General features: G+C 32.7%; 2 protein-coding genes across 4 annotated transcripts; one reads left to right on the forward strand and one right to left on the reverse strand.

Moving 5' to 3' along the window:
* Positions 1–1,300: 1,300 nt before the first annotated feature.
* On the forward strand, positions 1,301–8,578 carry LOC107410649 (protein MALE DISCOVERER 2). Of its 3 annotated transcripts, none has more exons than XM_016018110.4 (15): positions 1,301–1,836; positions 2,020–2,502; positions 2,644–2,776; positions 2,954–3,025; positions 3,714–3,857; positions 3,952–4,095; positions 4,913–5,011; positions 5,108–5,154; positions 5,240–5,725; positions 6,020–6,210; positions 6,321–6,453; positions 6,532–6,689; positions 6,760–6,945; positions 7,024–7,312; positions 8,049–8,578. In XM_016018110.4, the coding sequence occupies exons 2-14, from the start codon at positions 2,403–2,405 to the stop codon at positions 7,282–7,284; spliced, it is 2,154 nt and encodes a 717-aa protein (XP_015873596.1). In that variant the 5' UTR covers positions 1,301–1,836; positions 2,020–2,402; the 3' UTR covers positions 7,285–7,312; positions 8,049–8,578. The 3 variants fall into 3 exon arrangements, with proteins under 3 accessions (XP_015873596.1, XP_048323306.1, XP_015873613.1); XM_048467349.2 differs by lacking the exon at positions 8,049–8,578 and having other exon boundaries at positions 2,020–2,220; positions 2,325–2,502; positions 7,024–7,470; XM_016018127.4 differs by lacking the exons at positions 4,913–5,011; positions 8,049–8,578 and having other exon boundaries at positions 7,024–7,470.
* Positions 8,579–8,759: 181 nt separating this feature from the next.
* Positions 8,760–9,906, reverse strand: LOC107411050 (protein DOG1-like 4). The gene has a single exon (XM_016018563.4). It carries the CDS (start codon positions 9,815–9,817, stop codon positions 9,053–9,055), a length of 765 nt encoding a protein of 254 aa, XP_015874049.1. The 5' UTR covers positions 9,818–9,906; the 3' UTR covers positions 8,760–9,052.
* Between the last annotated feature and the right edge of the window lie 4,556 nt (positions 9,907–14,462).

Here is a 14,462-nt window from a genome sequence, read left to right on the forward strand (position 1 = left end):
TATATTAAATAATAATATTATATGTTAAAGAAGTTTGTTAAACAATAAAAAATTAAATAAATATAGACCAATAAAAAAAATTTAAACATGCATTAAAAATATTTTATTTGAAAAAGTAAAAATTTTATATAAAAAATACATATTAAAAAATCTTATAAGTATTTATTTTCTAAACAATAAATAAAAGTAATTTATATTGTAATAATGATTTTCCATTTTTTTATTTTATAAGTAGCTTATTTTTTTAATGGATCTTTATTTTATATTTTTGTTAGTTTAGAATCTTTATAATAAATAAAAATTAATATTTAAATTATAAAAATCAAATATATATTATTTAAAATTTTTATTTTAAAAAATTATATTTTACACCTTAAACTATATAATTACTACACTTTATACCTTCATTGTTTTGCTATGTGTAACAAGTCTTTTTAATGTCAATAGAAAAATAAAGGGTACAAAGATGCAAGGAAAAATGAAATTTATAGTGTAAATTGCTAGAAAAAAAATTTGTGTAAAGTGATAAAGCATATATAATTTAATATGTATTGGTATTGATATTCATTTTAAAAAATAAATTGACGTATAGTTAATTTTATCAATTTTGTTGTTTTTGTTTTTGCAAAAGAAATAAAAATAATAACAATTAAAATTTATATATATACGAAAATTCTATGGTGAGAACAGTCTACATGAATATCGCAGTATTAGTGATGATTTTTTATAGTATTGAAAAAATCATCGTCAATACTATAAAAAATCATCACTAATACTGTAATTCATATGAAAATCATCCACACCATAAACGAATTATATATATATATATATATTTTTTTTTGTTATTTTCAAGAAAATAAGAATAATAATCTAAGTAAAAATTGAAGTGGAGGCCGCGACTGTAATAACACATGACTGGAATGGACCTACCCAAACAATCTCACATGAAAATTAAAAATAAAATAATAGGAGAGGCAGAGAGGGAAGCACGCAAAGAAGAGGGATTGATGGGCCCGGTCAACTTTAAAATGGAAAGCGCGTCCGAGTACAGCGGAAGTGGAGGCCCTCACCACCACTCATTCTCCTTCCGCCGCCGATTCTCTTCTTTCTCTTCCCGCCGACGATCAATCCACCATGTCATTCTTTTGGTGGGTCCCTTTTCTTTACTCTTATCATCACCAACCAATCAAAATTAAGCAAAACATTTTTGGTGATCCCACCAACCAACACCCAGAGGGCCAGAAACCCAAAACCCAAAAAAAAAAAAAAAAAAAAAAAAAAAAAAAAACAGAAAACACAGCTTGTTGTGGGGTTGGCTGGTGGGGGTTAGAGAGAGAGTCTGAGTGAGGAGAGAGAAAGAGAAGGAAAAAAAAAAAAAAAAACTGAGGAAGAAAGAGAACAAAATAATAATAATAATAATAATAAAAAATTATAGAAAGAGAAATACAGACAGGAGAGAGCTTCCTGAGAGGGACCCAAAAGATGGTCGAAGAGAGGGTCCTCTGAGATCATCCTGTAAAAGGCAGTAACAGAAAAAATTAAAATCCAAAAAAAAAAAAAAAATACACTGACATTGAAATTATTTTTTATTTTTTATTTAAATTATTTTTTTCTTTTGCTGCCTTTTGAGTCTCAATCTCCACCGTCTCCTTCAACCTTTTCTGTTCGTTCCATTCCTTCTCCAAATTGTTATTTTTTTTTTTTTTTTTGTTTTTCAACGTTTGTTGTTAATATCCCATCTACCACCCCAGAAAAAAAAAAGTTTGCGTTATTTACGGTCCACAACAGCTTCAGAAAAAAGTTATTCTTCAGCACCCTTTGGCCCCTTTGTATATGGTAAATTTACTCAGTTTTTGGCTCTCTTTGAAGCTTTTTCTTTATGTTACTTTTTTTTTTCTTTTTTTTTTTTTCTGACATTGCTTGCTCAAGAGGGTATTCCTACATTCTTGTTTAGAACTCTGAAATGCTGAACTTTTTGATCCATTTACATTGCTAACCCTGTTGTATATGTATATTCAGAAATATATTTTTCAGCTTCATCGAAATTCTTTGGAAATCTGTATGAAGAAGACCTGCTGTTGAAGCGGGCTATGAACTTGTCAACAAAGAGGGTGTTGTAGAATCAATTTTAAAGTCTTAATGATGAGAGACCCTGATAGCAATATGGACGCCAAAAACCTCGACGAATTTTCATTTGTTTGTAAAATAGTATTTTCGTAGGTAGATATCTAAAGCTTCGTCTTTTGCGGGTTGTTTTTATCTTATTGAAGGAAGTTTATTTGTATAGAAGAAGAGAAGAAGTAAAATCTGGCGATTTTTTATAGTACATTGTATAGCGTCGTGGCTTTCAAAGGAAAAAACAGTCACCGCCTCCACCACTACAGCATTTGGTTCAACAAGCTATGGGAGGTCGATGGAACCCTTTTGAATTTGGGTTCTCATATTTCTTGGTTTTGATTCTTGTTTCGAGTATCGGGGAATGCTCTTCGCTCAATGATGAAGGTAAGTTCTTATATTTTTGTTTTTTTAATTCTTTTTTCAATCCATTTAATGGTCTGGTGAATAGTAGAGTTGAATATATATATATATATATATATGTATATATATATTTTTAATTTTGTTGCACTTGGAATGGAAATACAGGACTCCTTTTGTTTGCATTCCGGCTGAAGATAAATTCTGATCCTTTTGGTGTTTTGGCAAATTGGAATCCTAATGATGAAGGTCCTTGCCTGTGGTCGGGTGTTCATTGTGTCGACGGTGAAGTGCAAATGCTGTAAATTCTTCCATTGCTTCAAAAGATTTTCTTAGAGCTTATTGTTAACATTTTCTTGGGTTTTCTACTTCAAATTTTTTCCTGGCGGAAATCAAATTTTGATATTGGTGATGTCTTTAACTCCTTGTATTGTAATAAATGCAGAAATATGACTTTTTTTCTTTTGGTGAATTGCAGAAATATGACTGATCTTTCTTTGGAAGGAACGTTAGCACCTGAGCTTGGGAAGCTTGGTCACTTAAGAGCTCTGTAAGGATAGACAATGTCACTAGCTTTTTCTGGGCATTGCCTAAAGAAGTTGAGGTTTTCATTTGTCTAGCCAGTCAGCTGTTGTTTCTAAATCTTAAAAAAAAGGCCTTTTTTGAAACAAAAATGACATGATATCTATCTTAAGATGGAATTTTACATTCCACACTTATAAACCGACCTTGGCTATCCCTGCCAAAACCAAAATTGGAAGTTATAATTTGACACAAATGGAGAATCTCAGAAGTAGCTAATTGCCAACTTTATAATTCCTTCATTTGAGAGTTACATGCTCTTCATGCAGAAGTTTATTGCAATGATTTTGAAAGCAAGTAAATATTGATTCTAGAAATTCCTTTTGTCAATGGTAGGCAATGAAACTCATGTTTGTCCCCTAAATAGTGTCACTTCCATCATCAACACTGTCGCTGTGACATCATGATTGTGATCGTGAACATCCAATCACCACTGTTATTATTTCAATCATCAATTCTTCTCTCATCTTGCTATGAATTGTTAGTGGGAAAAACTTTGGTGTAGTATTATTTTAGTATCATATTATGCTGATTGTGGAAATCACTTGATTGAAAATTAAAATTTTTGTTCCTTTATATGATGTTTGTAACTTTGTGGTGCTTTCTGAAAGTTATTGAAATCTTTTGGTTCTTACTTTCTCTGTTTCTTCTAACAGTGTGCTCTACAAGAACCATTTCTCTGGTGAAATTCCTAAAGAGATTGGGGAGCTCACAGAGCTGGAGCTGTTGGATTTGAGGGACAACAACTTGAGTGGAAAAATTCCAGCTGACATAGGCAGGATGCTGTCACTGAAGCGCTTGTGAGTCAGCTGTCATGTATATATATATATATACACACTCTGTAATTATTCTTTAACTTATAGGTAACTGGACTGAATTCATCTTGCACCCTAGGTTGCTGTGTGACAACAGTTTTGAAGGAAGCATTCCCCTAGATCTTGCTAGGCTCAACATGCTCTGTGAATTTCAGTTTGATGAATACCTTGCATCAAGTGAAGCCACTGGAATTGCTTGTGTAAACAGAAAGTTCAGTTACTGGTGAGATATTATTATAAATTAATTTTGTTGCTCACTCCATTATGAATATATATATATATGAGCTTCCGCACACATATCATTAAAAATAAATAAATATATACTATTTACAGAGTGATTATAATTATTTTAAATAGCAGCTCAATACCCGTTTTAAGAGTTCCAAATTTATACATCTTATAGTGTAACTATATTCATGGAGAATGACATCCAGCCGGTTGATAAGGCATATTTAAGTGCCCAGTTTTAGTCCTCTTACTTCTACCCTTGACAAGAGTTAAAACAAAAACTGGGATAGATCAATCTTCATCATCATTACGACTAAAAATGAACAAAAAAGTCTTTTACAGAGTACACCCACAAACAAGTGGTTGTACGTTGAGAGCTTACGAACTTTGACGGTCTTGTTAAATAAGTAAAATTTGAGACTTGTACGGGTGTGTATGTTCCTTGATATTCATGTCAGCTACTGCAGTTTGAGTACCTTGCCCTTGAAGTATTGTTTGGATCACACATGAAAGTCTACAATTTTGGTGTATTTTTTGTTTAGGAGTGGTGTAGCATTTTTGGATCTGTGCTATGCAGTATGCTGGAGCTCAAACTTGCTCATGAGCTGTTTTTCTAGCTGCCATCGTTAACCTGATTTCAGTGTCTTTTATTCTTACATATGTTAGTTCTGTGATAAATTTAAAATAAAATAAAATAAAAATAAAAAATAAAAAAGCCAACAGTTATGCAAAATGCATTCCTGGTTCAGGAGTAAACTATTACAACCTTTATGCGTATACTTCTCTTATCTTTTAATGCATTTATTTGGCAGCATCTGGCGTAATTCAAATCATTTAAACATGGCAGATTCTTTATTAAGCCCAATGAAAGGAGCTCTTATGCGTTATCTCAATTTCTTGCCACTGCCACTGTATGAATTAACATTGTTTTATGTAATCAGTAGTTTTGCATTTACTTTGCTTTGATCAAGTTCAGTTGTAATTTTTCGCTCCTTTTCTATGTTCAGTCTCAGAGTGCATGGACATGAAGACAGTTGCTATGACCATTTACCTGGTGAGCGGAGTAGTCTACTGTTTATGTATGAAAATTTATACTAAAGAGAAAAAGGCTATATAACATTTTATGCGTCATTATGCAGCTTCATTTGAGCTCAACTTGGTTCAAAATTCTCAGAAGTATGTCAGTTTTACACGCCGTAAGTTACTAGAGCAAGCTAGTAATCTTGCAGCTGCACCTGCACCTCCAGGTGGTGAATCACCCTCTGGACAAATTATTGCCCTTCCAACAACCCGAAGCAGTGGGGCTTTTCCTGCTATACCAAATGCAAAGACTAAACCAGCAAATCCTCCTGCAATACCGCCTTCCTCTGCTGCCCCCCCACCCCAAAATCCTTCGCATGAGCCTTCCCAAAACTCTACTGTAGTTTCTGGAAATCCAACTCAACAAAATCCATCCAGTGGAAGTTCTGGAAACTTGTGGAAGTATGCAATTATTGTTGCAGGTGTGGCTGTCCTGCTCATTGTTGCTGCAGCCATGCTCTGCATGTGCCGAAGCCAAGCTGTGAAGACAATAGGTCCTTGGAAGACTGGAATTAGCGGGCAGTTACAGAAAGCATTTATAACAGGTGATCTTTTGATGTTCAATAAAAACAACTATGGTATCATTTCTGTTGAACCAAAAATTAATAAGCGTAGAAGAATTAAACAAAAGAAAGGGAACAGGAAATTAACTTGGCTGATTTGAGGGTCAGTTGGATCCACCATAAAATTAATTTCATTTGTGGTTGTTGAACAATGATTTTCAAGAATAATTTGATTAGTAGAAGTGGTAGGTCAATCTTCATGTCCAGTTCAACCTTTTAGTTTTCCTTAATGTTAGTTTTAATTTAAAACATGAAAACTGTACCATCTGTTTGTAGGTGTCCCCAAGTTGAACCGATTAGAGCTGGAAACTGCCTGTGAGGATTTTAGCAACATCATTAACACAATTGATGGTTGTACTGTGTACAAGGGGACACTGTCCAGTGGAGTTGAGATTGCTGTTGCATCAACATCAATAACTTCTTTAAAAGACTGGACCAAGACAGAAGAGATGACCTACCGGAAGAAGGTCGTTATTTCTCTAATCAATTACAGCTTCCAATTGTATTATACTTTCTAAATCTTATTCTCTATTTAAATTAATAAATAACATTTATTCTGGTTTTGAAATTGTTGTAGATCGATACACTCTCACGGGTGAACCATAAAAATTTTGTCAATCTCATTGGCTATTGTGAGGATGATAATCCTTTCGTTAGAATGATGGTTTTTGAGTATGCTCCAAATGGAAGTCTATTTGAGCATCTTCACGGTAATTGTACTAGTCATCTATTTGTGGATTATAATTTAAGAAACAAAATTTACAAGATGTAACATTATGTTATTCCAGTGAAAGAAGTTGAACACCTTGATTGGAATGCAAGAATGAGGATTCTAATGGGAACAGCGTATTGTCTCCAATATATGCACCACGATCTAAATCCACCTGTATCACATTATAACCTGAATTCAAGTGCTATCTATTTAACTGATGATTATGCGGCTAAGGTATGTTTTTTTTAATAATATTATTATTTTCTTGATTAAAATGCGACTCTCCAGTAATCCTTGTCAACAGATTGCAGAGGTTGGGTTTTGGTCAAAAATGAAGCCGAAGAGTTCCAATGAAGATGAAAAAGAAAACTCTGAATTGCCACCGCCTGCCGATCCAGAAACAAATATCTACAGTTTTGGAATATTATTGCTTGAGATCATTTCCGGAAAACTTCCATACTCAGAAGAGCAAGGACACTTAGTTAACTGGGTAAAAATTAAATTAGATACTTCATTTACATGTTTAGTTTATATTTGTAATTACTAATTCAATTATAAATTTTTGTAGGCTGCCGAATATTTGAATGACAAGCGATCCATCAGCTATATGATTGATCCGACTCTCAAATCATTCAAAAACAATGAACTTGATGTGATATGTGAGGTTATCCAAGATTGCATCCAGCCAAATCCCAGACAGAGACCAACAATGAAGGAAATTACTTCCAAGTTGAGGGAAGTGATTAACATCTCAGCAGAGCAGGCAACCCCAAGACTTTCTCCACTCTGGTGGGCTGAACTCGAGATCTTATCAGTGGAGGCGACATAAATCCTTATCTGAATATCTTTTCTGTGTTGTAAGTCCCAAGTCTCTCTCTTTGTATCAAAATTCTAAACAATAGCTTTTTAAACTGTGCTTCCCTTCAATCCTATTAATACTTGTTGGTATTTACATCCCTTTTTGCCACTGTGTTCTTATCTCTCCCTCTATTCTATTTCATAATCTTTCTCTTTCTCCCTCGCATTCTGTCACAATCAAAGTGTGTGTTAATATGAGTGTTTTACAAGTGGGATGCTGTGTTGAATAAATTATATATCTGATATTTGTATTTTGGTGATTAAAAGTTTGGAATGTAAACTAACATAGCATTGGGATGTGTCAGTCCCTATGAACATGATAAATTTGTGGAACTTACATTACGTATAGGTTGTTGAGAAGTCTGGAAAATTCCCAATTGCCATCCATTTTTAATTTTGAAGTTCTTCTCATTTTCCATCAACAGTAGTTCGCATTTATAGAAGTATGCCCTCCCTTCCCCTATCCCTATCCATTTGGTGAAATCATCTATTAGCGGCAATAGATGCCTATTAGACCATGTGGCGTCCTATATAAACTCTCTAATGAAACCAGTAGAAAAATCTCTCTCTCTATATATATATGTCTATGTGGCAAATAAAAACCATATTTGAAAACCCATTATTTTTCTCTGGCCCTGATCACGACTCCACTTGTCAGCCTATGTTATTGTACTTTTACATGTTGAAAGTCACATCCTATACCTACTGTATTGATCATATCACACCCGCATACAGAGAGAGGAATGGAATGGAAGCTGGTGATGGCATCAGAGTAAGTAAGTCACCTGGAGCCCACCACTGCCGCCGCAGCTCTTCTGATGAGAAAGCCATACACAGCCACTGTCACCACCACCCACTAAAACTTTTTACCATCACTATCCGCCGCAGCTTATATCCAACTCTTCTATACAAATACGTTAAAAAAGCGTTCCAATTGGATTCACGCTTTAAGTGATGTTACTTAATGTCACTTTCTAGTGAATCCAACTTTATTTGGAGTTTCATTTTCTTGTATGACTCATATTACCTATTTAACAATTTACAATTGCACTCTGCACAAAAAAAAGTCAGCTGGTTTCCCCTGGTTGCTTATTTGTTTATTTATCCAACTAAAGATATGTTTATAATTTCAATTGCTGTCGTGTGTCGAACTAGAAATATAAAATTCTGACAAAACCTTGGGTTACCTGTATATATTTCGCAGCATTATATATAAACTATATATTATTCTGTGTATATATTATATAATATTCAATTATTTATTCTTTGTGTGTGAATACATTTAATGATTTCAGCATTTGTCTCTGTAATTAGTTCCTATCCGTTATGTGTGGTGGTGATGACTGCAGTTATTATTATATATAAATATATACACGCACAAAATGTATCTTGGTCTACAGGATCTAAGCCTTTGCAATGTAACTTGGTAATATAAATGACAAAGGAGACAACAAAGAACAGAAACTTCGTACAAGTTTCTTTTTCTCTTTTTATTTTTATTTATTTATTTATTTATTTTTTGGGTTACTGAGGTCTCCCTATTTTCCATTTTCACTAACTAGCTAGTTTCTTTGTAAACCAAGCTATTCAATTTCACTCCTCCAGTACGATACCTTTCATTAGCTAAACTAAAACAGAAAACAAAAAAATAAACGAAAATGAAAACGAAATGACACCTATTTAACACCCCCCCAAAGCTCATCTCTGGTTCGGCATTGTACACAACACCAAACGAGAGGTCATTCTCCAGTGGTAGTAGTAGTAGCAGCGGCACGTTTCTTTCCGCACTTCCTAATCTGAATCTGAAGCATAGACATAGCAGCCAAGAAACGCACACACTGCAAGGGTCCAAGTATTTCCAACACAACCTTGAGAGTCTTGAGCCTCACGCAATCCCCAGCCTTCATCACCCTCTCAAGCCCACTAAGCAGCCCTTTGATGGCCACCTCCACCAGCCCTTCTATCTGATACGTCGTTTCCCCATTCCTGATCTTCGTCGCCAGCCTCGAAAGCTCCACCATTTTCCTGTCGGCAATTGCCATCTGCTGCCTCTCCATTTCGCTCTCCACTTTCTCTTCCTCCATCCTGATCTTCACCCTCAGCTCCTCGATCTTCTTCACCTGCTCATCGGTCAGGTCCGCGAGGTTGGAGCCTTGAAGGCGAGCCTTGCTGAGGGACTCGATGAGCCGGAACACCATGGAAGGCTTCCAGTCCGTTATCCATGAACAAGCATTCTCCAATGGACTCAACCACACTGGACAATAGAAAGCCAGAACGTCTTCGTGAGCCGCGGCCCATTTGACAGTGTAGTAGTTCTTATAATGGGCTGTGACCGTCGATACCAGAGCCTGAAGTGGGTCCTGATCTGTTTCGTCCTGATCATGATCATGGTCTTGTGCGTCTAATTTGGACACCACCTTCTGAAGGTTTTGGAGATGTTGTTCCAGCTGATCCATCCACTCCTCGTAGAAGTCCGAGAAACTCTGTTCCACTTTGGTCTTCATGGTTTTGTTGGAGGGAGAGAGAAAGAGGGAATTATAGCGTGATGGATGAAAAGCAAAGTGCGGTGAAAATGAGAGAGTTACACACACACACACACACACATATATATATATATATATATATTTAGTAGGACAGGGAAGGATGAGGAAGTCCAGCTGGAAGGAGGAGGGAAAGACACGGTGCAAGTGGGGTGGCGAGGTTGGGATGTGCGTGGTTGCTGCATGGCTTACGCGCAGCATTTACCTACTTGTGGATTCTAAGGGCCACCTGACGCTTTGCGTTTCCATTTGAGGGACATCATTCTTCAAGGCCTTGTTTCGCATGGTTTCTCAAAAGCTGTTTTTGAAAATGATTAAAAGTGTTTAGGCTCTTTTAGGCTTTTTTATTTTTTGCTTTTGCTTTTTTTTTTTATTCTGCTTTATCAAAAATGTTTTCTAAAAATGCTAATTTTTATTAGCTTTGTTAATAGGTTTGTTTAAAAGTTTAAAATACTTTTAAAAAAATAATCTAAACACTTTTAGAACTGGGGTTTTTCAAATGCTTATCAAACAGGATTATAAAAGTTTATAAAAATAATAGCATCTTAAACACCAAAACAGAAATAAAAATTATCTTCAACAGCAAAGCCTTGTTTGAGACATTTTGGAATGACTCAGCAAAGAAATTAAAGTTAATTTGAAAAACCTCTCTTGAGTCTTTAACCTTTGACTGCGCTCAAGGGTCATTCACGCGCACCTGGTGTTAGATCGCGGGTTTCTGATACTTGTCGCTATGACAATCAATCAGAGTTAAACGTGGAGCATGTTCAGCCTGTTCATGTTTCGCGGGTCCCACGTATCATATCTTCTATGCCTTTCTTCGTTTTTTTTTTTTTTTTACTGCAAAATTATTATTAACTTTATTTCAATTAAATCCTGTTTGCGTAGCTTCTATAAATCTTCTAAAGTTTAAAAACATCTCTTAAAAATATTTTAAAATTTTTATAAAAATATTTTAGGTTTTTAAAAAGAGCTTCTTTCTAAAATATAGTTGAAAATAACTAGCATTTAAATCATAAGTGGCCCGTAAGTTAACCAACTAACAAACAAAGCCACACTCTCTAACTAAAATTAATTAGCATAATAAAAGTTTTTGAAAAAGAAAAAATATGAGCGAAAGAATACTAATAAGTAGTCAAATTATGACACAACCTAAAAATACATTGATGGCTTTTTTTTCTTTTTTTTTTTTTTAATAGCTATCCCTAAAAGGTGAAAGGCCTAATTTTTTTTTTTTTTAATAGTTCTAAACAATTTATATGAACGTATCGGATACGGATCTTCTGTCCTTAAAATTTTATCTCCAATTCTATTCCATCAATACAAAATAAATACCTCATTTAAAATGTCAATTAATTTATTCTCACACAATATTTCATCATTTCACATCAATTATTTTCACTCTCCATTAACTACACTAAAAAGCTAAGCTTTCTATGTCAATGTAATATATATTTTTTGTTGATGGGATATAATTGGAAACAAAATTTTAAGGGACAAAAGATTCGTATCCTATATGAAGAAACCGAGAACAATGCAAAGGGACCGCCTAAAGAGATATTTGAATATGGTTTATGAATTCAGCTATCAAATGTGATTTTTCTGTTTTTTAAAATAAATAAAATAGAGGGTACCAAAGGTCTTCGACAAGAGTGAATAGACCACTAGGCTATTCTAAAGGAACTATCAATAATGGGAAGGAAATAACCAAGCGGCCCAATAAAATAAAAAGATAAAATTCTAATAATTTGTTAGGTTAAAATATGAATAACTAAACATACATAAGAAATTAAAATAAACTGCTTAAGAAAACATTACATGAGTATAATTGATCCAAGCTATTAAAATTTTCAAATGGAAAGTCATTAGTGATGATCTAAACGACAATAATCAAGGACCATTTTGTTGCATAATAACCAAATCTTGTGATTAAAAACTTCTTTTCTTAAGAGCATTTTTGGTTTATGAAATAAACACAGATTTAGAATTTTTATTCCATAGAAACAATTCTTTATTAAAACTTTAGAATTCATATTTCTATGTTTTAATTTGGATAAATTTTATATCTTTATCACATTTTAAATTTAAATTAATTATCACATACTAAAAATATATAAAAAAATATAAAATTTAATTTTTACCAAATTTAAATTTTTTTAAAAAAAATATTTATAAAATCTAAATCTTAATTTTAAGTCAATATTTTTACCAAATATATAAACAGAAATTATGAATCTCTTTTTCATTTTCTATTCTTATGAATAACTATTCCTATTTTTAAAAAAATACATATTCTGTACATAAAACGTAACTTAAGATATGTAATTAATTAACTCATAATAAGCTATAATCACCTCCAATGCTTTGGTGCCTACCAACAATAGAACCAACTAGTATAACTATTTTTTGAACAAATATTAATAACTAATGAAAAATAAATACATAAAAGTGATCTAAATTTTGAATTCAATTTTTGAAATACAAATATATATATATATATATATATTTTTGGGGCATATATAAAGACTAAGTTATTGCAATACCATGCATGTTGAGCGAAAAATGAAAATTAATTTATTTATTCTGATTACGAAATCCAAGATGACATATGTCATTCACTCAGTAAAAATTTTTTTTTTTGGCGTTTTCAACCCTTCCTGTCTGAAAAATATTTTCCTTTCGTTAACAAGATGCATCATTATTAGAGAATCCTTTACCATAGTAGAAGGAAACTAAATGATATTCTCATTTTCGAATTCACTCACGCAGTAAATTTTTTTTTTCTTTTTTTTTAAAAACATTTTTCAATCCAACTCTTTGTCCACAGAATATTCTTCTTCCTTCGTTATCAAAATGAACCCTTGTTAGAGAATTATTTTCCATGATATATGGAAACAAAATAATTTTTTGAAAAAAAAAAAAGAAGAACTTTTTCAAATAACCATATCCTGGCCCACAACAACATTGATTCTTTAGTATGGAGGTTTGACAGAGAAAATCTGGTGGTGTTTGGAATATTTTTCTCTTCAAAGCCCTTCTATTCATATTTCAACAACTGGCAAAAATAACTGATTAGGATTTTTAAATAGTCAAATCATTTTTTCTCCAACTTTAATTTTTCATTTTTTTATTCATTTTTTCCACTTAAAACTCCTTTCATTAAAATTTTTTCTCCAGTTAAATTGTTGGATTTTTCTTTTTCTCCTATTTTTCAAGTAAAAATTTCTATCTATTTAAAATTTTCCCCAATTTAATCTTTGGATTTTTTTTCAATATGTAAGACCTAAAACTAATTTTCGACTATTTAATATATTTGTTTCAATTCAATATTTTTTCTATTTTGATTTGGCTACTTAAATTTTAAATTGACTATTTTTAACACTGGTTAAAATTTACATGAAAGGATTTTGTAGAGGAAGGAAGTGGTCCTCCTGATTTTTCTTTTCGAGGTTTGACAATGTAGCCATTGGTTTTCCTTGTGACGTTCGGTTCAATCTCAATCAAGACGAAATCATGTGTCGACCAATCATTATGAGGAATGATAACCAATGGTATCATTTTTAAGATCTCCAACACGAAAGAATTGCACGATGTGTCTGACAAAATTGTGATTACACCGATCATCACAAAGAATGATAGATAACCAATGACGACCATATTGTTAAAACCTCCAACAATTGTTTGAGTTTATATTTATTAATAAAGTACTACTTTTGGCCGAAAATGCAATTATGTTTCCAGATATCACGAAGAGTGAATATCTAACAACGATGCACCTTGTCAAAGAAAATCTTAATTGCATGAGTGGTGTTAAATATCTTCTTGTATTTCATAATCATATATAACAAATTAATTTATCATTTTTTTTTCCCTCAACGTGCTATATACACTTTAGTTGAGATTCGTATATGCCATAAACATTGCTCAAATTGAGTTCCATTTATAGTTTACTTCGATGCTTTAATTTTTCATCAATTAATAAAACTATTTTTTCTTCATAAAAAATATAATAATACTAGTTAACTTATTTAGTGATGGGTAAAATCCATGCATTAAGTCACAAAAGAAGAAGTATGCTTTTGTAATCAATTTAGTGGTTTCATACTAACAGTTAGCATATTACGAGTGAAGTTTGTTTGAAAGATAATATATCTTCCTATATTTTTCTTCGTGTCCATATTTGTTCCGACAAATAGTTCGAATTTTATCTTTTAAGTCTAAATGTTTTGGATCCCACTCTAGTTATTTCCAGCTCCACGGATATCTAAATTCATAGATTAGATTCAGATATGCTTAAATGCCTCTTTATAGGCTTCTTTATATTTTGTTTTCAATTTTTTTCCAATACTTTTTTTTTTTAAAATTAAACTCCTTATAGTTTTAGGGTCAATTATACAAATTTTCACTGACATCGCGAATGGAAGATAACCATAATACCGCTTATATATAGATTCGCATAATTTAATTTGTTTAACTATAACTACTCATTGCCTTTTTAGAGGTGAAAATTTTTTCGCTTACTCTTTGTAACGTTTGAAACGGTTTTTTAAATTTTGAATGATTTGAGTGAGTGGTGTTAGTGGGGAATAAATGGGACTTAACATATTTG

The sequence above is a fragment of the Ziziphus jujuba genome, chromosome 1 (genome assembly GCF_031755915.1).
Source record: "Ziziphus jujuba cultivar Dongzao chromosome 1, ASM3175591v1".
NCBI classification, from domain to species: domain Eukaryota; kingdom Viridiplantae; phylum Streptophyta; class Magnoliopsida; order Rosales; family Rhamnaceae; genus Ziziphus; species Ziziphus jujuba.